This window comes from Eumetopias jubatus, unplaced genomic scaffold (genome assembly GCF_037043125.1).
Source record: "Eumetopias jubatus isolate StellerSeaLion01/CBP00866 unplaced genomic scaffold, mEumJub1_p1.0 scaffold_114, whole genome shotgun sequence".
Lineage (NCBI taxonomy): Eukaryota > Metazoa > Chordata > Mammalia > Carnivora > Otariidae > Eumetopias > Eumetopias jubatus.
This window is the reverse complement of record NW_028274920.1, coordinates 322,406-347,691: the sequence shown is the minus strand read 5'-3', so window position 1 is coordinate 347,691 and position 25,286 is coordinate 322,406. Positions and strand designations below refer to the sequence as shown.

General features: G+C 48.8%; 1 protein-coding gene across 1 annotated transcript; it reads left to right on the top strand.

Moving 5' to 3' along the window:
- Window positions 1-535: 535 nt before the first annotated feature.
- Window positions 536-23,445, top strand: LOC148161605 (putative phospholipid-transporting ATPase IIB). The gene is made up of 3 exons (XM_088020717.1): window positions 536-660; window positions 19,434-19,546; window positions 22,715-23,445. Exons 1-3 carry the CDS (start codon window positions 537-539, stop codon window positions 23,039-23,041), a joined length of 564 nt encoding a protein of 187 aa, XP_087876843.1. The 5' UTR covers window position 536; the 3' UTR covers window positions 23,042-23,445.
- Window positions 23,446-25,286: the final 1,841 nt, after the last annotated feature.

Sequence of the window (25,286 nt, the reverse complement as noted above, 5' to 3'; positions counted from 1 at the left end):
CCGCCCCAGTCCTCAGGGGGGTCCCTGCTCGGGAGCCTGGTATTGTGAGGGGCCTAGTCTTCCCAGGATGTGTTCGGTCCGGCATTCATCGTCCCAGGAGAGCATCCTGTTTGTTCTTGTAAAATGAGCGGATCAAGGTCATGATGCATTTTGAATATCTGTTCCGAGTGGGATGCTGCCTAAACCCCTTACACACGCACCATCTCTCCTTTGTGTCTGAGCGGGGGTACTTAACGCACATCCACCTTCTCCTCCCACATCTGCCTCCGCACGCCCCACTGGAGGACCAGGATGAGGAGCCTGTTTACTGTCGCCTACAAACATGATAAGGGGCCTCAAAAGGTTTGTTGGCTTAAGTGTCAACAAATTCATTTATTTTAAAGTCTGAAATACAGTATTACCTACTTAGTTCCCGTGAGGTTAAAGATAATACGCCTGTATGGAAAACGTGAGTTTGAACATATCGTGTAGGTTTGGACCCTGCTAACGATTGTAATGAACCGGTTTTGTTTGGCAGTTTGCGTGTGAACTTGGACATGGGCAAAGCCGCATATGGATGGAAGATCATGAAGGACGAGAGCATCCCCGGCACGGTTGTGCGGACCAGCACCATCCCAGAGGAGCTGGGGCGCCTGGTGTACTTGCTCACGGACAAAACAGGTACTGCTCCTGGTTCATGTTTGCCTTTGCGTGCTCGCCGGCGTCCAGGGCAGGGTGACGATGGTGTGCATGTGCCTGTGTGCGCTCACCGACATCCAGTGCAGGGTGACCCTGGCGCGTCTGTGTGTGCATGCATGTGTGCGTGCGTGCATGTGTAGCGGCGTATTGAAGTCATTCAAATTTAGGATTTTCCAGACTCCGCTGAACACTGGCACACAACTAACCTTCACCTTTGAATAAACACAGTATCATTAGAATTAGCAAAATGTTAAATCCTTAGAGATTTAAATGACATGTTTATATATTTTTGATTCTCTGCTGCCATAGCGTTCTTTGTTTTATTAGTGCGGCTTCTGGAGAGGAAATACTGCTTGCCTGTTTATTACAGGATGATACTTGTGAGCTGTTGGAAGAATGTAACACGATGTGTGTGGGTTTGGTCTTTTGACAGTAATGTTCTCCTGAAGAGCCTTCCAAGTGACTATCCCACCCTCAGGTCCCTGCCCCAAATTTTATTTGCCCTTATTCCATCAAAGAATCCTTGTCAATCCTTAACATAATAAATAAAACATAAACTGAATCCAGTGAAAATCCTAGCAACAGGTGAAATCCCTTCCTGATTTCTTCATTCATAGTTTAAATTCCTGGTAACTCTTGGGGCGCCTGGTGGCTCAGTCCCTTGCCCATTGACTCTTGATCTCAGCTCCGGTCATGGTCTTAGGGTCGTGAGATCAAGCCCCGTGTTGGGCTCTGTGCTCAGTGGGGGAATCTGCTTGAGATTCTCCCTCCCTCCGCCTCTCTCCTCAGTCACATATGCTCTCTCTTTAAAATAAATAAGTCTTAAAAAATATCTCATAGTAATTCTTAGTGAACTAGAACTAAGGATACTTGTATAATATGATAAAATGTGTCTCAAGTAAAATTCAACATTATTTTTAATAAAATACTAGAAAAAGCTTAGTCTGGAAAGAGAGAAATCTAACCGCCCTATTAACATGTTTCATTCTGGCCGTTGCAGTAAGACAAGAACTAGAAATAAGCTCTCTGCCTGAAAGATGGAGCAAATATTTGTAGATGAAATAATGAACCAAGGGAATCAACTGCTAAGAGTACGAACCAATGAAGTGTCAGGTCACAGGTCAGAATAATAAAGTAGCTCCCTGCGTGTCAAGCGGACGGAAGAGGGAAGGCCCCACTCGTGGTAGCGCAAGCACGTGTGAAACACGTGGGCATACCGACGTGAGGGGAGTGAAGGGCGTGTGTGAGGATGATCAGACCTTACAGAGAAACGTGAAGGAAGACGTAAACCAGTGAAGGGACAGACTGCAGTCTCCAGCGCAAGGTCCCCAGCGCGAAGATACGGGATTGCGTAGAGCCTGCCTTCACGATGAAGTGATAGGTTTACTGCAGTTCCAGTCAAAATCCAGTTGCCTGTGGCACGTGGTTTTGTTTTGTTTTTTAATTTAGAGTGGGTTTTTTTGTTTTTATTTAAGTAATCTCTATCCCCAGCGTGGGGCTCGAACCCACAACCCTGAGATCAGGCGTCACACACTCCACTGACTGAGCCAGCCGGGCACCCCAGCGGCATTTGGTTGTGGTCAGGGTTGGTCATTATGGCACGTCGGGGGCTGTCCCGTCAGGTGATGCTCGTAAGTCCGAAGAACTCCAAAGTAACGAGGAGCTCAGACTCAAGAAGGTAGGCAGTGAAAATGCCATCAGATTTCTCCCTTCCCATCCTCACTGAGCCGACAGGAAAAGATCCAGAGAATAAAGTGTGGGAGACACGCAGGCGTGCCTCCGCAGAGGTTGAGTTATTTCTGGGAGACAGGTGGGACTATTTTGATGGAGAAGCTGGAGTGAAGCAAACCCAAACTCAAAAAGATTCCTGAAGTGACCCCACAGAAGAGCGTCCTGGGGAATCTGTGAGTTTACAGCACACAGGTCTGTGGGGGGCAGCACGGGAGGCTGTCAGGCTGCCCACCGGCGGCAGGAAAAGCCCAGCTATTCTCAGCCCTGCACTCAGCAGCCTGGACCTTGTGCATAAATACAATCGGAAACCAGGAACAGCAGCATGCACTCGGAGTCCCGCACAAACAGGCACGCTGTGCCCCAAGTGCACAGATCTGTGCGTGTTCACAGAGAAGCCCAACGGAGCCCTGAGGCAAGGGTGCCGCATGACAGAAGGACTTAGTCACACCTGCAAATTCAGTGTCAGAATTAAACTACATTTCCACATACCAGCAACAGTGGGGGCACTTAATTCCAAAAAGGCCAATTAGAATAGCAGCAAAATGTATAAAGTAATTAGAAATAAATCCAAGCAGAACTTGTGTAAAGCCTGCATGGATATAAGTTTGAAGACCTGAGCAGGAGCTAAGCGAGAGGGTGGGCATCTCAGTGCCACACCCCGTGTGGAAAAGTCCGACCTGTCTGAGGCGCACACTGCCCCAGGACCTTGTCTGCACCATTGGTGGGAGCGTTACCTGGTGGCCACCGCTCTGTCCGAACGGACGAGCCCCGACAGCCTGCGCACCGCGGTGCCCCTCTGGCTCCTGCTCCCCAAGGAGACACGTGCGCACGCGCAGCAGGAGACAAGCCCAGGGATGTCCATGGCATCATCTTGGACAACAAAACCAGACTGAACATAACAAAAGCGGTTATCAGTACAATGCATAAATTGTGGAGTGTTTGCAGTTGAATGCTAACTAGCAATGACGGTGTCACGGTTTAATGTTGAACCCAGAAAGGTCTGGGGCCTTCCCCTCTCGGAATTCTGTGCTCCCCTCCTGCCCTGTGTGTGAGGTGCGCGGCGTGCTTATCCGGGGAGCAGGTGCGGGCTGGGCTGTCCTGTCTGCAGCCCACCTGCTCTCGTGGCCACTGAAATCTGCATGTAACACAGCTAAGTGTGGTGCCTGTGATTTCACGTCGGTTCGCAAACGAGAAGCATGTGTCAGCACACAGTATGCTTGAGAGTGACTGGTTCTCTCTCCTCTTCCCGTGTCTCTGGATGTGTGATATCAGCAAGGGAAGAAGGATTTTGTGACATCATTTCTTCTTAAAATGCTAACTTTTTAGTATGCATTTTAAATGGTGATGGGGTCATCATTCTCCTTTGTTTCACCATAGCTCCTCCATTTGTCTTTGAATTCTGAGTTCCATCCAGGATAAGGAAGAGTGGTTTTGCCCAGAGTCATAAAGTAAAACCCCATTTTCCTCATGTCTCACTCTGCTGCTTTCACAAAGCAAAAATAAATAATCTGGGCTTCTGAGATTTAAAAAGAATTACAGAACATTATATAAAATATGTGAGTGAGAGAATCTTACACATTTCATTTTCCAAAAGGCCTTTTTGTTCCAGAAGTCACTGAAGGGACCCTCTGTCACCACTTCCTAGTGTTGGAGCCACATGGAGTTTTAAACATTTTTAGTGTTTTTAAAAATTTTTGGTCTTGAGCTTTTTCAGACCCTTTCTCCGTAATCGGAAGGTGAACGCCACCCACGGCACATCAGGCGAGCCACACGCTGTGCCAGCCCTGTGCCTGTCCTCGCCCTGGGGCCATGGGGCCGCGGGCACTTGCCCTTCACGGGTCCTCCTCCCTGAGGGCACTCAGGAGGGAGTGTTGCCTTGGCTGCTTCTAAAGGCCACACGGACCAAATCGCAGGAGAAGGACATCGAGGACGAGTTGTGTAATTGTCACCACACTGCCAGCACATAGTAGGACTAGTCTAGAAACCAGCTTCTCACACAGATGGAGGCCGCCGGCACACGGGGGTTGGGCCCTCACCTCTGGGCAGCGTGCGGCCTCCGGGGACCCCCAAGCCTCCGAGCAGAGCCATGCGTTGTCTGCCGGGAGGGCTGCATGGCTCGAACTTGCGCTCACCTGCCCTGCCGGGGGGTCCGGCGCAGCTGCGTATCTGTTGTTACTGGGAAGCGTCGTCCGGCAGGGACTGAAGTAACTGTGCTCTGTGTTGTAGCATTCTCGTCGTGTGACTGATTCAGGTCCTCTGCAGTTGGCCGGGGCCCAGTGGTCACTATGGTGGGCTCCACCATCGCAGAGGGTCTGACGGGGGTGGTGGTTTGGCAGAGGGTAGAGAACTTGGGGTGTAAGACCGTATGCAGACATCATCTGCTTAATCGAATGAGCTGCTGTGTGAGGAGCCTTTCGCTGCTGACCTGCCCATAAGGCGGTCCTCGGTGTGATCGTGATCGGGCTTGTGCCTCATCAATACGCTTTCTGACAAGAAGCGTCCATCACGCGGCCTCTCGTTTGCCCCAGCAGAACAGAGAACGAAGTGTCCCGCAATTGCATTACAGTTTCCTTCTTGTGGACAAGAAAGCGGTGTGGTGTAATTAGGTTTGATTGGGGTGCACGTTTCCGGTAAGATCTGAAATGAATGATGTTGCCATAGTGACGCGTGTGGCCAGCAGTGCGGGAAACATGAAGCAGTTCATTCGACAAGAGCGGACATCTGTTAGCTGCCAGGGTGCAGAGCATGTTGACACTGCCCAGAAATGGTGGACGTGCCGTGATAACTGAGCAGACGGCGCTGGCATGCTAGGGCAGGTCGTCTGCACCGAGTCCGCTGGGGAGCCCCCATCTCTGCGCCGGCTGCTCCTGAGAGCGGTGCTGCGGAGGGCTCGGAAATCCTAAAACTTCGCTCCGGCTGCAGCCTGTTAGAGCGAGCCGCGAATTCCTTTGTTGGGAATCTTTATGCTCCTGTATGACAGAGCATTCCCAAACCACGCCCTGAGACAGGTCATTTAGGATGCGCACCGTGTCGATAGCACCCGTTACCTGGCTTGGCCGTGCGGTTTGCACCCGGCTCGTGTCAGCTCCCAAGGCCGCATCCTCTGCAGCGGGAAGCGCCGTGTCCACAGTGGCAGGGGCAGCGGACCATGGCGTGCGTGCCTCGCCGGGGAGACCTGGAGCTGGGGGTTATGTCCCGTAAGCCAGGGGCCCTGTAAGCTGGGGCCAGGCACAGGCTCTCTGGCCTGCAGATGACAGCTGGGGCCTCTGGCGCCAACACACCTGCAGGGTCTGGCACTGTGCATGACCGGAGCGCGCACTTGTGTGTGTGCTGGGCTGTTCACCCCAGGTGAGGCACTTGATGCAGGCAGTGGTTAAACAGAGGCCTATTGTACTGGGAACCGCGGTCTTCTGAGAAAGCCTCATTTACAGCAAATACAGATTAACAAAGAATATGGCCACAGTCTGCAGGGTATTAGAAGTTGTGTTTCCATCCCTCATTGCTTCGTGGTAAAGTCTGAGTAGCTTTGTGTTGATCTCACGTGATCATTGCTCACGGCCTGGATCCTGCGCTGGAAGTCCATGGGGTTGGGTGGGTGGCCTGTCCCCAGTGTGCCGCGGGCAGACTTTCCTTTGTTTCTGTGTGGTTGCCACGCCCTGGCTGTCCCACGCACGAGCTGCGGTGTGGCCGCGCCACCCGCCAAACACTGGGTCAGAACACTTTGCAGCTGCGTCTCCAGCAACGTGTCCTCTGCCTGCCTGTGAATCGTCTCCGTCGCTGCCCTGAGACGTGTGCCTGCAGGACTTTGTCCTTAGAAATTGAGTTCCCCTCTACCTGCTTTGCTGCTCGTCCTCCAGAGCCCTCTGCCTTATTAAGGAGCTACAGCATTTTCCTTCTTCAGGAATCACAAAACACGCCTTTTGTCCAAAGACATTTTCCGTCCCTGGCGCTCTCCTAACGGCCAGGTCGCGGGGAAGCCTTCTGGTGGCGTCTGCCCATCCCTATCATGAAGCTTCAGACTTGGGACATACTAACAGTTGAATTAAGATGACAAAAATTGTATGACCTATCAATTGATTGAAATCATGAAAATTGTTTAAGATTTGAAAAGCGGTTTTGCATTACTGACTCTTTTAGTAACTGGCTTAACCTTAGACGCCCCTGCTGTACAAGAGGGTGTAGAAAGTCTCAAACTCGCCCTGACTTTCCTGCTCAGCGTTTTACAGGGTCTGCTGTGAAATAGAAACATCATTGAAAGTTAAAAAGATCCTTCCAGGATTCACCTTAGTATGTTAGAAGATACGCGCCCCTACATAAAGGAGCGTCTGCATCCATAACCCAGTCTCTCACCCAGCGAGATGCAGATGCATTCATCCAAATGGCAAAATAACTGAGCCAAAAATTTCATTGTTTATTTGATGAAATGATAGTCATTTGTTTGAATATGTCTGTTATAACCTCCATAAAACGTGATTTATCAGCAACTAGGACGAGGGTACCAGATGCAGCGTTTGACTCGGACGGCAGGCCACTGGGGCAGGTCGCGCCAGCGTTGGGCACAACCACCGTGTGCTGTCAGTGCGGTCCGAGCTCCCTCACAAGGCCACCTGGTGCACAGCAGCAACCCCCTTGCTTCCCTGCCCTCGCTCAGCCCTCGGTGACCCCTGGTCGACCGTATGCCTCAGCCGGTCTGCCTGTGCTGGACTTCTCCCAGGAGTGGAAGCTCACACCGTGTGGCCTTCTGTGTCTGGCTTCATTTGCTCAGCAGACACTTTCCAGGTTCACCCGCACTGTCGCGTGTCTCAGTACCTGACTGCTTTCTATTGCAGGCGATACTCCGTCGTGTGGATAGACCACATTTCATTTCCATCTCAGTTGAGGGACATTAGTGTAGGTTTTCCTGTTTCTGTTTGGAAGAATGCTGCTATGAGCAAGGTTCTAGCCAGGGCGGGTAGGCAAGAAGAGAAAGGCATCCATGCTATAAAGGGGAGTGAAGCTAGTTGTGTGTGACATGGTCTTCAAACAGAAAATCATAAGGAGGGGTGCCTGGGTGACTCAGTCGTTAAATGTCTGCCTTTGGCTCAGGTCATGGTCCTGGGGTCCTGGGATCAAGCCCCTGCTCCCCAGGAAGCCTGCTTCTCCCTCTCCCACTCCCCCTGCTTGTGTTACCTCTCTCACTGTGTCTCTCTCTGTCAAATAAATAAAATCTTTAAAAAAAGAAAATCATAAGGAATCCCCTAAAATCTGTTAGAAGCAATAAATGAATTTAGTAAGGTTTGAGATACAAGATGAATATACAAAAATGAATTGTATTTCTATACGCTAGCAACGAACTATCCAAAAATAGAATTAAGAACACAATTCTGTTTATGATGGCATCAAAAAAATGAAATCAGTATTTTATAGTGTTAAGATGGCAATAGGATTCCCCAAATTGATTTACAGATTCTACACGATTCCTCTCAACATCCCAGCTGCCTTCTTTGGAGAAATTGACAAGCTGATCCTAGAATTCCTGTGGAAATGCAGGGAGGGTGGGCGCCCAGAGTGGTGTAAACAATCTTGGGACAAGAGCAAATGGAAGGACTCCACAGTTCCTCATCCCAGAGCCTGCCACCAGGCTGCAGGGATCAAGACAGGATGGTGCTGGTGTGAGGACAGACCTTGAGATCGAGGGGGTGGCATCCACAGTCCGGACATCAGTCCCTAGCTGGACACTCAGACGACTTCCAATAAGGCTGCCAGGACGGTGTGCCGGGAGGAACTAAAGCCTGACGCTGCCGGTCGACTGGATTCCAGCACGGGTGCCGCCATCCTCACTGGGGAGGACCAGCCCCTTCAACTGACAGGCAGGGAGAGCAGGACGTCCACATACAGAAGAATGAAGGGGGACCCCTACCTCACACCACACACAAAAACTAGCTCCAGATGGATCACAGACCTACATTTAAGACCTAAAATGATCATTTTTTTAAACTGCTGAGTTTTCAGAAACTACTCTAAACTTGTCTTTTGTTTCATTCTCTTTGGCTCCATGAAGCACCAGAATAAAGAACTTCTAGGTATCTATCTTAATAGAAAGCTTTATAGGGCACCTGGGTGGCTCAGTTGGTTAAGCGACTGCCTTCAGCTCAGGTCATGATCCTGGAGTCCCGGGATCGAGTCCCACATCGGGCTCCCTGCTCAGCGGGGAGTCTGCTTCTCCCTCTGACCCTCCTTCCTCTCGTGCTCTCTCTCTACCATTCGCTCTCAATAAATAAATAAATAAATAAATAATCTTTATAAAAAAATAAAATAAAAATCTTTATAAACATAACCCAAAAAATAAAAAATAAATGTAAACAAAGCCCAAAAGAAGAAAGAAATAGTTTAAATCTGGATATGTTATCTTTTAATTATTTTAAACTAAATTTTTAAATGCAACAGTGTATTTACTATTTTAGTATGTGCTTGTATGTGTCTATGGGAACTCTGTGGCCTCCCATAATTTCAAGGGGTCTTTGTGCATTACTCTAGAGAGTTCTCCAAACGGCAGCAGGAAGCAAACGTAACTGCGTAGTTGGAGTTTTCATCTCAGAACTTAAAATGCTATCACCAGGCTGACTGAGGACAGTGAGCTAAAGCAGTGTATTAAGGTAGCAGTCACTCGGGGCACCTGGGTGGCTCAGTTGGTTAAGCGACTGCCTTCGGCTCAGGTCATGATCCTGGAGTCCTGGGATCGAGTCCCGCATCGGGCTCCCTGCTCAGCGAGGAGCCTGCTTCTCCCTCTAACCCTCCCCCCTCTCATGTACTCTCTCTCTCTCATTCTTGCTCTCTCAAATAAATAATCTTTAAAAATAAATAAATAAATAATAAAATAAAATAGCAGTCACTCTACAGCTCCAGATTTGCTGTCTAGAAACAGTCTGTGATCGGAGCAGTAATCATGATGTGCCTTTGGTTTTGGAAAATACTTGCTGTCCACATGGAGTATTGCATTTGGGAATGCCAGAATGCTCGTCTTCAGTAGTCTCGGGAGCAAGATGCTCTGAGTAAACCATCTACCATGTGACTCAGAGAGATGCCACCCTCAAGCTGTGGTGGGTTAATGGGCATAGGACCTGATCGTTGGCACAGGAAGAGGCGGGCGGATGTGCCTCTGACAGAGGGGCTCTGCCTCTGCACAGAGTGTCTGCAGAGCCCAGAGGCCCATCAGCACCCAAGTCCAGACCGTAGGGAACACACTGGAGCAAGTTCATTTACAAGGAAGAACGAGAGAGCAGAGAAGACTGTGGCCTTGGGCTCAGGAGGCTTCACCTGGACCCACACTCAAGCAAACAGTGTAGAAACACAACGGGAACCAGGCCTGGCCTTGGTATTTGATGCTGAGGAGCTCCTGCTGTTTGTTGCTGTGATAACATGGGGGTTACATTTATTGTAGCAGCCCCTTCTGTTGTTAATAGCTGACACGCTCAGGCAGGAAGTGGCAGGTCCCAGGAGCGTGGCCCTGAGGTGGTCCTTGCTGATGTGAGGCCTCCATTCGCCACTTTACATGATGCCATTCTGTCCGCTTTGGGGTACGTTGGACATTTCCCTTAAGAAACGCAGACGGGTTGGGACAGAAAACACATTGCCGGAAGTCAGTTCCTGGCACTTCTTGTTCTCACATTTGTAGTTGAAATTTCTTGCATGTTCTGCTTTATCCCCGCAGTCGGTACACCTGTGTACACGCATGTGCACATGCACACGTACGCACACACAGCACTGTGAGAGCGATGCTCCAGCACGCGCCCCGAGGGTGTCCCGGGTGCGTTTGCACACAGTCGGGCGTCTGGCCATAAGACATTCTAAGTCAGCGTTGTTCTCCTGAGGTCAGCTCCCATACTAGAGCAGCATACGTGTGCCGGCGCCTGGTTATCCTCGGGACCGCCCAGCGGGACCAGCTCCTCGTCAGCCCCTCCAGGGAAGCCGCATGAGCATGGAAGTCTGTAGACCCTCCTCTCCACAAACTCGCCCAGGTTCCCCTTGCTTCTCTCCGGCCCACCGAGGCAGAGGTGCAGAGGGGCTCACACCTGAGGGCAGGACGAGGTACGTGTCTGAAGAACCGTCAGCCGCACCTCCCACACACAACCCCGTCGTGTCTCAGGTGCGCTTCCCGCCGCAGCGCGGCTTCCTGCTCGCACTCCGAGGCTGCCTCGTGGCGTTGACCGCCAGCCGTTAATAACTCCGTGCGTGGCTCCAAAAACCAGTTCAGGGGGACACGTGGTTTTTCTCTAAACATATTGTCATCTGCTTTTAAAAATATTCGCGTATTCCTAAATCCGTGTTAAGTACCACAAGTAACAATAGTCTGCAAAGTCAGGAAATTAAAAAAAGAAAAAAAAACAGTTTTTCCAACAGATCCAGTTTTCAGGACAGGAGGGTATTACGTAACAAAGCGTCTTCTGCTTTTTTGTTCAGTGCTTTCCAGCCTTGGGCTCTAGCTAGAAAACTTTTTCATCTGGTTGAGAAACAGTAATGTAATTGTTTCCGTTTCTGTCCTTTGGTGTCAGCATCCTGTATCTTTCTGCCAAACCTCCCCTTCCTCTTTATTTATTCATTTATAATTAAAATCAGTTAGCATATAACATTAGTTTCAGAAGTACAGGTCAGTGATCTGTCAGTCTCATATTACACCCAGTGCACGTTACATCACGTGCCCTCCTTACTGCCCATCACCCAGTTACCCCATCCCCCACTTACCCATCTCCCCTCCAGCAACCCTCAACTTGTTTCCTAGAGGTAAGAGGTTTGTCTTATGGTTTGTCTCCCTCTCTGGTTTCATCTTGTTTGATTTTTTCCCTCTCTTCCCCTATGATTCTCTGCCTTGTTTCTTAAGTTCCTTGTTTCAGTGAGATCATATGATAACTGTCTTTCTCTGATTGACTTATTTCGCTCAGTATAATGCCCTCTAGTTCCAACCACATTGATGTAAATGTTCAGTATTCATCCTTTCTGATGGCTGAGTCATATTCCATTGTATATATGGACCACGTCTTCTTTATCCATTCGTCTGTCGATGGACATTTGGGCTCTGTCTACAGTTTGGCTATTGTGGACATTGCTGCTATAAACATTGAGGGTCAGGTGCCCCTTCTTTTCACTACATCTGTATCTTTGGGGTAAATACCCCAAAGTATTTGGGGTATTTAGTAATTGGGTAAATACCCAATTGCTGGGTTGTAAGGTAGCTCTATTTTCAACATCTTGAACCTCCATACTGTTTTCCAGAGTGACTGCCCCAGCTTTGCATTCTCACCAACAGTGTAGGAGGGTTCCCCTTTCTCCACATCCTTGCCAACATTTGGGACGTTAAAATATGTGATATTACACTTAGCTTAATGAAGGACGAGATGTAGCTAAATCAGGTGCTTAGGCATATTTTGCCTTGATAAAACTAAACTGTCATTCAATCATTATACTTAGTACTATATTTAATTCCATGAACCTTAGAATTACTTCCTAATCTTGCCGTTGGGAAGCAGAGGTTGATGACCTGACAGAGTCAGCACGTGCATGAAGAGCAGAGGCATCCCCAGTGTCAGGTGCCCGAGCTTACAGACGCCAGAGGCCATGCGTGCTGCCGTGCTCCACGTATCAATGTCTCCTCCGGCGTGAGGAGGAGGTCTCCTGCAGTACTGCTTTAGGAGAATCTTTGGTGCTGGAGAGGCCAGTGTGACCCCGGGTCCTGGAGAAGACGCAGGAGAACGCAGTCCGACCTGTGCCTTCTGCGCACGTCCTGTTCATTCCTGTGTCTTCGGTGAAGTGTCGTAGCAGGTTTCTTCCAGTGGCTGGTTGTCTGCTGCGTGCGGTACTGATGCAGCCAAGGGGTCTGGGTTTCTTTGTCATACTTTTTACTTCGATGCACTTTTGTATTCCTTACGTCGTGCGGACTGTGAACTCGTGGTAAGCGTGTGTTCGCCCCCGCCTTTGTTCACATGCTGTCTGGGTTTGTGAGTTGGGCGTGCCCACACCCTCTCCCAGACAGGCTGGCTGTGACTTGGGACGGCTCGCTCACCCTGGGTCATGGGGACGTGCTTGTTGGACAGCAGTATCATGTCACCGCCTTGGCAATGGAGGCAATCGTGTGTTTCAATTCCTTTTTCCATGATGAGTGGAGAGTGTGGGAGGAGGACACGCTGATACCAAGCGTGAAATAAACATAGTTCTCATACACACGGTACAGTTGAGGTGATCATGGAAGTGCGTTTGAAAGGGAGCGAGGTCAAGCAGCCATCACTGAGCTTTGTCTCTTCGGTGTCTTGGCCCTGATCCAGTTGACAGCATACTCAATGGTGAAGGGAAAGAATCAACGTGAGGGGGACCGATTGCTGGAAGCGTGGTGTCTTAACACCGAGGCACAGGAGTGTGGGGTTTACGTTCCTCTTAATTCTCTGAAGCTGATCCTTCCTTTTCCCACACTCCAGATATTGCGTGGAACCACCATTGCCTTGTGTAGAGACCAGCTCTCTCCCCGGGCACTCTGGTCCAGGTGATAAGGGGCTGTGACTTGGGTATCAGGATTTAAAATCTCCCAGGTGGTGAGTGGGCAGCAGTGCTCAGGGTCTGCTGGGATGCACACAGTCAGACACAGAGCCACTGCCCAGCCTGAACGCAGCATCCCCACCCTGTTGATCTGAGGCCGTGGAGCAGGAGACCTAATCTCATGGGCACCTTGGAGGTCCTACCCACTCTGCTGCCTTGATGTAAAATACATGCAATCTTCAAAGAAAAACTATTCATTTAAAACCAAAATGTTTTATTATAACAGTGTGTAGTCTCAAGACTTCTTAAGAACGTGAGCATTTGCAAGGTATATATGGATAGGGGCACCTGGGTGGCTCAGTTGGTTAAGCGACTGCCTTCGGCTCGGGTCATGATCGTGGAGTCCCGGGATCGAGTCCCGCATCGGGCTCCCTGCTCGGCGAGGGGACTGCTTCTCCCTCTGACCCTCCCCACTCTCCTGTACTCTCTCTCTCTCTCATTCTCACTCTCTCAAAATAAATAAGTAAATCTTTTTTAAAAAAAAGGTATATATGGATAGTAGAATTTACATAAGGAGACCAGTATAAATGTAAATTTATCACTAGGTAAGTAAATGTGTAACTGTCAAATCTTAACATAATTTAGGGCGAGTGCCTCTGAACAGTTCTGTGATTCTGAGCTGATGCCAGTCGACGGCCTTGCTGAGCACCCAATGTGGGCGGAAGGCATCCTGGTCAGTATAACGTGTGGGTCACTGGCATGGCCCTATATGTAAATTCAAACTGTACTCTCCGAAATCTCATCTTTAAGAATCTACCCCACATAAATAATGGTTTTGTAGCTGCATTTTTTGGTGATAACAAAAAATTTTAAACCATCTGAGTATCCGTGTTTGGGAGGAAGATCCAGCAGAACCTTGTGTACCATACTGGGTTTATGGTATACCCCCTAAAAATAACGTGGAATACCCCTGTGTGTAGTCATGTGAAAAAATAGTTTACAAATGCATACTTGTCTCTACCAGTGGAAAAGTTGGAAGAGGTTATATACCTAAACTAGGTGATCCCAGGGTGTGAGAAGGTACAACAAGTATTTACAACTTTTAATATAAATGAAGGCCTCCAATTCCAGAACGATGGAGTGGATGTTCTTCTCCCTGTCTGTCCTGCTGAGCACACCGTGCACCTGACGTGCTACGTGCAGCGCACACAAGAAGACTGTGAGCGGGGAGGGAGGAAGGCAGGCTCGCCCCATCAGGAGGACCAGCAGTCAGTTCCCTGGTGTTCCGCTTCATGCCCAGACTGGGGCCTGGAGAAGCCAGCGATGCAGAAATGCCAGTGGGCACAGACAGGCCGAGAAGAGCTGCTCTCTGTGACCGAAGGAGCAGCCTGGCAAGACAGGAACACTCACGCTTCCATTCCAGCCGTTGGAGAAAGCACAGCACACGTGGCCCCGTGATGATGTGACGGACGGAGGAGTTACCACGGCGGTGGCCATCCCATGGCCACATGTAAGTGTGTCCAGTCAGCGCATGGTGCAGCAGCAGCTTGCACAGTGTTCCCTGTCCATTTGTGCTCAGCAAAGGCCCCACCCTCTGTCTCCGAAGACCAAGTGGGGACCCTAGACTTCCAACCTCTCCTGGCTGTCCAGATGACCCAGCTCCCAGGCCAGCATGGAGTCCAAGAAGGCTAAGGGTCGGACTTTCATGTCTGCTGGGCGGGCAGCCTGGACGGCCATTGTCACAAACAGAATCAGCGCGGTGAAGAACTGATGGGTCGTGCCAGACTAGGGGTGGGCGAGGGCATGGATGTGGCCACGGATGCAGGCGAGGACCATGTTGGTGCAGATGGGACGCCTCTGCATCTTGATGGCCATGCTGGCCGTGCAGATCCACACATGACGGTGACGTGAAGCTGATATGCTGCGCGGTGCCGGGCACTGGTCTGATCCTGCGCCACTCAACACAGGGACGGCCAGTGGGGTGCCAGGCGGGGGATGCGGGCAGCCCCCTGTGCCGCTGTGGAATCCAGAATTGCTGCAGGAGAAGTCAGAAGAGAGGCCAGCAGCCCTTACTCAGGAGGCTGGCGGACACGAGAAAGGCCTGTGGTAGGCGTGCCACCCAGGGGGAGGAATCACACATTTCCTTGTGAGGTAGCAGTTTTTTCTTTAAACTAGAGTTGTTTCTTATGAAATGCATATGTTTCTTATTTTTTCCTATCATTTCATTGAGATTCCTGGTAGTTGCTATTTTCTAAACTGGAGAGCTCTAATTCTGTAATCGTCTAGCATTTCAGGGGCCTGGCAGGTCCCAGCAGCCGTGAAGTGCACTGCCCAGCTGACATTTCATGTAGACGGTGGACATTGCTGGTTGTGTTTGAGGGAGGGAGGAGAATGAAGGGTCCTTATTCTAGGAAGGCGGCACCAGTCAGGAGGTCAGAAGCCATTCCCGAGTCTCGCAAGTCGGGATGAGCGGTGAGGGCCCCAGAGTACATGTAGCCGCGGCAGAGCCCCCGCACCACACCTGTGCGGCTGGTGTGAGGAGGTCTGAGGGTTGGCAGAAAGGACGGAGGATGATGAGGGCGGCGTGTGGGGCAGCTCCGTCACCCGCCTCCGCCTGCGTGCCTGTGGACCCCCTCGCCAGCCTCAGCCGGTGTTTCACGGTGAGGGGGTGGGCGGCAGGGGGGCGGCAGTGCCTGCAGTCAGGCGCTCAGGGGGCGCTCCGCAGGGGCGGGTGCTGCTGGTCAGGAGGCGTGCGGGCCAGGTGGCGGAAGGGGAGGCCAAGGCTGTGCGTCCACAGGGTAGAACAACCATCCTAGAGGAAGAGTGGGTGGAGCTGGGCGCCATGAGATCTGGGAATGGTGACACCTTAGACCCTAGAATGTCTGCAAAGCCAGAGAATCCTAACAGTGTGGCCCCAGCACGACACACACACAGACCAGGGGAACAGAAAAAAACCGCACCCGTAAATGGGCAACTAAGGCAGGACGAGGAGGGCAAGAGCGGACAGTGTCCTCGCACGTGGTGCCACAAGAGCTGGACAGCAGCGTGCGGAAGAGGGAAACCGGCCCTTTGTCCCGCACCACACAAGATGAACCCAGGACTGAAGACCAGAAACCACAGAGGTTCCAGAGGAGAACACGGGCAGTAATCTCTTTGACATCGGCCTTATCAACATTTATTTGGAACTGTCTCTCCAGGGAAGGGCAACAAAAGCTAAAATAAACAGACAGGATTCCATCAAATGGGATTTCATCAGACTACAAAGCCTCTTCAGAGCCAAGGAAACCCATCAACAAAATGAAAAAGGAACCTATTGAATGGGAGCAGATATTTTCAAGTCATCCATCCTGTAAGGGGTTAATATCCAAAAACATATGAAGACCTTAGACAACTTAGTATCAAACAATTAAAACGCCCCAGTTTAAAAATAGGCAGAGGATCTGAAAGGACATTTTTTCAAAGAATACCTGTAGACACATGAAAAGATGCACAACATCACTAATCGTGGGAGAAATACAAATTAAAAGTACGATGATACATCTCCTTCACACAGGTCACAGTGGCTAAAATCAACAGGTGTCGGCAAGGATGCAGAGAAAGGGGAACCGCCGTGCACGGCTGGTGGGAACGCAAGCGGGCGCAGCCCCTCTGGAAAACGGTGTGGAGGTTCCTCAAGACATTAAAAGGAATCACCATGTGATCCAGCAATTGCACTTCTGGGTGTTTATCCAAACAAAATGAACACTAATTCACAAAGATACACACCACCCCTATGTTTGCAGCAGCATTATTTACAATATCTGAGATCTGGAAACATCCCAAGCATCCATCCGTAGATGAATGGATACGGGAGAGGTGGTAGAGACCTATGTTACTCAGCCATAAAAATGAAATCTTGCCATTTTTGACAAAAAGGATGGACCTAGAGGGTATGGTGCTCAGTGAAATGAGTCCGAGAAAGCCAAAGTTGCAGAATCTAAATAACCAAACACAAGAGAAACAGACTCAAAGACATGGAGACAAATGGGTGGTTGCCAGAGGGGAGGGGGCGGAGGAGGGTGGAGAGCCGCAAACCTCCGGTTATCAAATGAGTCCCGGGGATGTACAGTACCGCATGGGGAGTGTGGCTGGTGATACTGTACTAGGGCTGTGCGGTGACCGATGGCGACCGCACTCAGACGGGGAGCATTTTGTATAAAAATAGCGAACCGCTGCCGTGTACACCTGAAACAGATAGTGTATGTCAGCCTTCAGTTTTCACAAAAAAGAAACACGGAAGTGATCCACCCAGTTCCAGCAACAGCACTGTGAGACGGTGGGTCTTCGCACTGGGTGAACTGGGCGCATCCCCGTTCCATCCCCGCGGATCCCGCGGTGTGAGCCAGTGAGCAGGGCAGAGCACCCTTCACTTAGGGTCTTTTGCCACTTGCGTTCAGTGGTTTACAAACCTAAAGAAATAGTAGTTTATTCTTGGTAGGAACTGTGCAGGCGTAGTATTCTTATTTTTGCCATACGTGTAAAATTCTTAGTAATAAAAAGGTTGAAAAGTATTATTTATTGTCATCGTATTTATAAACTGCCTCATACCACAGCCCACCGTAGATTCGAAGCCTCACATTCAGTGTATGTCAGAGGAAAAAGTGTCTACAGGAAATTCTTTAATGATGTCAATCTGATGAGTAAAATATTTTTTTTTAAATAATAAATTTTCAGGGAACTGCTCATTTGGGCACACGTAACAGAGGTGAGCTTGGTGCTTATTCTAATAGGAATTAATGTACAATTTCATTAGCTTTTGATGATAGGTAACTATTGTCTTCATCTCAAATCTGTGATGTAAATAATTTCTAGAACTTCCTTATTTCATTTGGAAGCTGAATTGTTTTTAATTACATTCTTTAAACTATTTTAATTAATTCTGCTTTACTTAATGAGGATGACATAACCAGGAAACCCTTTTAAACTGTACTTCTCACATAATTTTGATTTCAGGAAACTTAGGTGCCATTTAATTGAGGTACTAAACGGGCTAAATAGAATTTTGAAAAAGCAAAATTTCTAAAACTGATCAGCATCCCTGAGAAGAGCTGCTCTTTGAAATTTATGAGACCCTAATGTATGTATTCTATCCATTCTTGTAAGAAGGTTATTCAAAACAGTCTCTGAAACAGTGTTATGAAATACGGATTTTCCTTCATGTTAACGTAGCCTTCCTGTCCTGTAGTGGGAGTTCTGAGCTATTTTGTTTTGAACACCAATGTGTATGGAGTCATGGATAGATGTGAAAACACTTTTTATTATATCTTCCACATCACATGTGCCAAAGAAAACAGAAGTTAGTTAATATTTTATGGGTGCCTTGTAACCGTGTGGAAAGCCCAGCTTCTAACTGAGTGGGGATAGGATTGTTCATACCCACATTGATAATTACATCAGTCAGTGGGTGATCCTTCTGTGAGCTGTGAGGTAAGTGCAGAAAAGCCCAGGGGCCTACATGACCGCACTTTTCGTTACCGTACCTGACGCCCCTGCTCACAGGTGTTCACACTTCCCCAGGTTGCTTTACTTCTAGAAAACCCAGTAAGCAAAAATCCTATGTGCGTATTGTGTGTGCATTTTTATATTAAGTGATACACATACACAATGTTTAGGGTTTTCAGAGTCATGAAGATGTGTACCATTGTGAATTTATGTGTCACTTTTAATGAAAATTCACCGTTTTTGAAATAATGTTAACGTCTCGCTGCCTTTCATGATGTTACTTCACTGCATTTGGCAGACCCAAGACATCTCATAAAATTGACCTGTGCGTGCTCCTCTCTTAACTGACTTCCTTACACACCAGGGGTGAAGCACTTCCTCATGCTCAAGCACACATGAGTGCCTGGCCTACATGGACTGGCTGTCCCCAGGAGTGAGCCCTGGCCATCTGGAGGGACGTGAGCACCTCCAGGCAGCTCACCGGGCAGAAGCCCAGCTAAAGAGAACGTGCCTCCCTGCTCACTGACCTTTCTGTTGCTCCACATGATGCAAGTGGTGCTAAGGGTTAAATGCATCTGTTTCTGTTCAATGAAAAATACTTAATTTTTCAAAATTGGGTGTTTTTTTTAAAAAACTGGTAGGCACGCTAATTTGGGACTAGTTGATGTCTTTCTCAGGCAGTGTTCTAGAGTATAATTACAAAGGTAGTGACTCTGTTTTCCAGTTTCACGCCTGTCTCTTTCAGAACAGGCAGAAGTTATATTTGTACCAAACAATGCATCTGAACTGAAAGACAGAGGCCACACTTTCTTCAGGTAGTTAGAGCCCTTCACGTTATCGCGCTCTTCCGGAGGGATCTGGGAGGGACACTTGTCCTCAGTGGGGAAGGACATTCCTAGCTGCTGGAATTACAGAGCAGAGCATTCTCAATGCCGAGGGGCGCCCCGCTATGAGAGCTCGGCCCGTGGAGGTCCACGTACGGGATGGGGAGTCCTGGTCCCGTTGATGAGCTTTCCTCTGTGACCTGGTCTTTGTTGCAGGAACCCTCACCCAGAACGAGATGGTGTTTAAGAGGCTGCACCTGGGGACTGTGTCTTATGGAGCAGACACGATGGAGGAGATCCAGAGCCACCTCAGGAATCCATACTCACAGGTAAGCTCATTGGCATCCGCACGGGAGCTGCCTGCAAAAGTGCCTGGCTCTGTCGAACCAGCCGGAACCCACTGTATCCGCTGATCTGGAAATCGGCAAACATCTTTGAATGTCCTAAAACACTCAGTTTTAATTTATAAATCAAGAAGCAGTTTTTGAACCAATTTTATTTTATTTTTTTATTCTTTGTAAAGATTTTATTTATTTATTTATTTATTTATTTATTTATTTATTTATTTATTTGATAGAGATAGAGGGAGAGCACAAGCAGGGGGAGGGAGAAGCAGGCTCCCCGCTGAGGAAGGAGCCCGATGTAGGGCTCGCTCCCAGGACCCTGGGATCATGACCTGAGCCGAAGGCAGCCACTTAACCGACTGAGCCACTGAACAATTTTGAATGAGCATTTCTATATTGTAAAATAATAGAAAGGATATAATGACCTTAAACCATTTATTCATATTAAATAATTTTCTTAGTGAAATATTCCAAAAGATTACTCAGGATAGGTAGTATTTTTAAGACTATTAAGTAGAATACTGCATCACAGGTGTTTCTTACCAGTTCCTCTGGGTTTCTTCATAATTAGTAAGACTTTCTCATATTTTCTTGCCTTTTCCATAAACAGAAGTAGACACACGGGATCGTGAGCCCTATGTCCCTGTCATTCGGCCTCAGCAGCTGTCCATGCACCGCAGACCTGGTTCCCTCCGTAGCCCTGCTCCTCCTTCACCATATCACTGTGAAGTGAAACTCAAATGTCATGTTATTTCATCTGCAAATACCTCGTCTGTGTCTGGATCAGATAAGGACTCCTTGGGTGGAGGCAGGGGGCGTATATCCTAAGTCTTGGCCTTTCCCTGGAGCTTCAGGAGCTCTCTGAAGTTGCAGGAACAGGAAATACACAGCCTAGTAGCCACAGTGTTTGCCAGAGACTTGGTAGGCCGTGCGCTCTGCAAGTGCGTCTGTGGCCCGGGAAGGTCCTGACACGCCAGATCCTGACATGGGGCCCACAGGGCCACGTGTTCCCACAGATGACAGGGTGTGGGGCAGGCAGACACAGGCCACTCTGCAAAGGTCAGTTTAGGCCGCAGAGGTCCCCTAGCCTGTTCTCAGGTAGCGTTCGTGTTGCACTCATTTGAATTCACTGATTCTGAGTAACCAAACCTTGCAAGCCCAGGGTGTCTAAGATGCTGCACACACAAGGCTGTGGTTTGAACCCAGTGCCAGCCATCACTTCCCTAGGCTGCTTTTCTGCCTCTCTGCTGGCCTATTGTGAGGTTCGGGCACCCCCGTTGTAACAGGCCAGCATATATCAGGTGCAAACGTGCCATCACCCGCCCCCCAGGGAAGCGGGGCCTCGCATGTACACAGACCACTGCCGCCTCGAGGCTCCCACGGGCCGTCTGGCAGCGGCGCCCCCAGAGGCTGTAGGCCCTGTGTATTGATGGTCATACTTCTGACTTGACTTCCACAGACGGGGCTGAGCCACACACGCCCTGAACAGTTTCTGCTCTGACCGAATTCAGGTGTACTGTCTGCCTTACATTCAGTTTGTGAAAACCTCTTTCTTCTGTAATGTTTACCAGAACGGCGTATACTTTACTTTTCAAGACGCTGTCAAAAGAAAAGTATCTAATGCATATGTGTTTATTGGATGTAATGATCACTTACACAAGCACACATATACTTAAAACCAAGCCCTTTCTTCAGTTGGATGTCACTCAGTGCAATACAGAGCATTTTGTAACCTAGAACATTTATTAACAGAAGGAAAATCTAAAAAGGAGAAGGAATAGGTCTTCCCTTCTCCTGGTAATCTAGGTCTAGGTCGAAACAGTACCAGGTAAAATCTGTTTTTAAAAAATAAATTTACATTATGCATGAATATGATTTTAATAGCTCCAAATAAGCTGTTTTCTAGAAAATTTAGAAACAGAAAGGATGAGTCAGTGTATAAAAATAGCAGATATTTAATACTTATTTCCACGGAGGAGGTCTTTTAAAAATCTTTTTTCGAAGCTGTCTGTTGGTTGGCTGGTTAGATAGTACTCTTTTGTAAAATTGATTTTATTCCTGAGATTCTGTCTTTTTATTAAGATGATAATAGTCTACCAGGTCCACTGCAATGTAACATGAATCTTTCATAATCTGATTATATTTCCCCTCCGGAAGCATTTGGTGATGGAGGGCATAATCTTTAATGGCATTTGTGTGAAATGAAATTCTACAGCCATCGATAAACAGAGTCCTAAGGGGAGTCAGCCGTGTTGCGTGCCGCTCTCCCTTTGCCGTGCAAGCAGCAGGCGGGTGGGAGGCGAGCGCAGGGGAGAGGCAGTGCCAGCTGCTGAGCTGCACGAGCAAACCCTTCATTAGACAGCACTGTGACTTCACGGGCAGAGTAGTCACGGCTCGGTGGCTCTGCATGCCCCGTCCAAAAGCGAGAGCCTGGCTTTCTCGGGAGGGCCGTCACAAGTGGCCATGAAGGTAACCGAGGAGCCTCTGTGGTCCTGCTCCACCTCCCCCTGGAGCGGGGGGGAATGGCCACTCCACTGACGGAGGCGAGCGCCCTCGAATGCAGCCTGGTGCGGGGGGAGCCAAATGGAGGGAGCGGGGAGTCACGTCTGGAGCGCAAGAGTCTGAAATAGGAGGTGAGGATCAGTTTTCGTCAGATGCCGGGGTTACTGTCATGCACAAAACTAGCTCTTAATACAGAGGCTGTGACAGGCTGGATTCCTTTATTGTATTAAAGGAAGATTCGTAAGTATTTTTTCCTGCTTTTAGCTTTAGTCCACTTCAGGTACAGCACTTTTTAACGAAACATGAAAGCAGTTAGGAGCATATGGCTCTGGTTTGCTCTTTAACTCACCCCATCTTTACAAGGAGAACAAACATGACTTATTACGGACTTAGCAAGCCAATGCTATGGATCAAGTGAATGTAGAAAAGGAAAACCCTCCGACTCTAAGTACTGCAACAGTTTGGTAGCCGTGCCGACCAGGAGACGCGAGTGCTTACGGCGCTAGCACGGACACGTCACGTGAGCGAGCCCGTTCCCTAAGAGCTGCTTGTCTCATCCCTCACTGATGCACTCATAAAAATCACACGTGCTGGTAACTCCAGTATCAACTACGTTGTCTCTTTAATTTTGTGACGTTCGTATTTTATCAGATGCAGTCTCAAGCTAGCGGGAATGCTACCAGTTCAACACCACCAAGAAAGGCCCAGTCCTCAGCTCCCAAAGTGAGAAAAAGTGTTAGCAGTCGAGTCCACGAAGCTGTGAAGGCCATTGCGCTGTGCCACAACGTGACCCCCGTGTATGAGCCTCGAGCCGGCGTGATCGCAGAGGCCGAGTACGCAGAGGCGGACCAGGACTTCAGCGACGGGAACCGCACCTACCAGGCCGCCAGCCCTGACGAGGTCAGTCGGGGCCTCTTAGAGGATGTCAGATACAAACCTGCATCAGAGGCACAAGAATTCGTTCTTCCAGGGGCATGAATGCAAGGAGAGCTTTATTATCGTGTCTAATGGTGCCTTAGCTCCAGGCCTGAAGGCCACATGGCTCTCTCAGATTCGTGCATTTGGTCCTGGTGTGTCCACTTACCCCAGAAAGCCTAAGAGTTGAGTTACTGGAAAACACATGAGAAAAATCAGAGTTTTACTGATTTGTAAACTGATTTGTGACCGAGTCAGATCTTAATAAAGCTGCTGGCGCCTAGACTGTTCCTCCCTCATCATCCCATCTTCTTACTTCCACATGAATTGTCAGGCTTACGTGTTAAATTTCCAGGTTTGTTCGTTTGTTTTGCCAGAATTTAGCTATAGCATATCTATTTCAAAAGAGAATTGGGCTATAAATCATTTCAAAAATCTACAGAAGACAGAAACAGTAAAATCTTCAATGTGGCAAATTAGTCATTTCTGACCTTACATCATTTTTTTACTTTTTTTTTTTAAAGATTTTATTTATTTGTTTTTGTCAGAGAGAGACAGAGCACAAGCAGGGGGAGCAGCAGAGAGGAGAAGCAGACTCCCTGCTGAGCGGAGAGCTCGATCCCAGGACCCTGGGATCATGATCTGAGCCAAAGTCAGACACTTAACCGACTGAGCCACCCAGACGCCCCCATTTTTTTTATTTTTAGATTGATAAAAGTCATTGTTAAATTAATTTGCCCAATTCCTGTTCAGCCAGTATATTTTAAATAACGTTTTCTTATGCCCTCCCTTTTAGTCAAGGTTCTTGAGATGATTCTGTAATCAAACCAACCATGGAAGCAATATAAGCAAACAACCTTCTTTTTTTTTTTTTAAATACTGTATGAAATTGGATCATGTAATAACTCCCAAAAAGTACCATCAATCACAGTTTAAAAAAGAAAAATCTGATCTAATGTTTTTTTTTTTTTTAAAGATTTTATTTATTTATTTGAGAGAATGAGAGAGAGAGAGCATATGAGAGGAGGGAGGGTCAGAGGGAGAAGCAGACTCCCTGCTGAGCAGGGAGCCCGATGCGGGACTCGATCCCGGGACTCCAGGATCATGACCTGAGCCGAAGGCAGTCACTTAACCAACTGAGCCACCCAGGCGCCCCTGATCTAATGTTTTAAAGAGAGGAGCCCAGTGATTCTCGTAAACGAGTATTTCAGAAGAGCGAGGTCCTTCTGTAATGACATCACAGCAAGGAACTTGCACGCCGCTTTCCCCTGAGATATCTGTGTTGGGGAGGCTGAAGGGCTGGGGCCTTAGGCTGCCGCTGGGAACCACAGCATGAAACCAAGAGCGCCAAGGTGCTGGGGTGTAACGTGTACTGCAGAGTCTGGAGCGCTGACAAGAGCGTCCCTGTTGTGCTGAATAAAATTAATTAAGAGGTCAGAAGATAAATCTGTGAGTTTCCCGTGTTAGGAAAGGCGTTCTGTGAGTCATAGCTAGAGCCGGCTTGGGACCTGGGCCAGAGAGGACTGTGTAGTTGTGTGTTGTGGGTGCCGGCTTGCAGGGGCTCGTGTCCTGCTTCCCTGCAGCTGGGAGCAGCCAGTCCTGCCTGTTTATTCCTCGAAAGCTGCTTGCGACCATCCTGATGGGTTTCGTTCCCAGAGGCGCCCTCAGTCCATGTCTGCCGTCTCCTGGGAGCCACAGGGGACACACCGGCACCCTTCATCCTGTCTGCGTGGCACGGGGACTGACAATTTTGTTTTCTTCAGTCTTTTTTGTGTATCTGCCTTTTTCTGTACCTGTGCATGGTTCCAGAAGTGCTGATTGCTGGGCCTGGTGTGGAGCCAGTGCTTCTCCATTCTAGGGACGCACTAAGTGGCCCCCATAGCTGAGAACCACTGAGTCTCGTGAGTCTTCCTGGGCGCTCCCTATGGTGTGCGGGAAGCACCTCGGCGGAGCAGGTGGGGAGTGCCGGTGTGCGTGGTCCCTCCACAGTGCCCCCCACAGGCCGCACGGTGGAGACAGACACTTGGGACCCCTTTACCTTGTTCTGACTTCATAATGACGAAGAACAGTAGCAAGAAACCCGAAGTGCACCAGCAAACGCTTGGTGTTTTACTAAGCTTTATGCACCGCTGTATGATTTGAAAACCAAATTTATTTTTGAAGAGGTAGTTACATAGGCACTGCCTTATTTATTTAGTCAGGAAATTATCCCACGGTAACCAAAACAAGCTACTTTAGAAATTATGACATGTCATTACTCAGGGGAAAAACAGCCAAAAAGATGAAAGTTCAGTTTTTCTTTAAACGT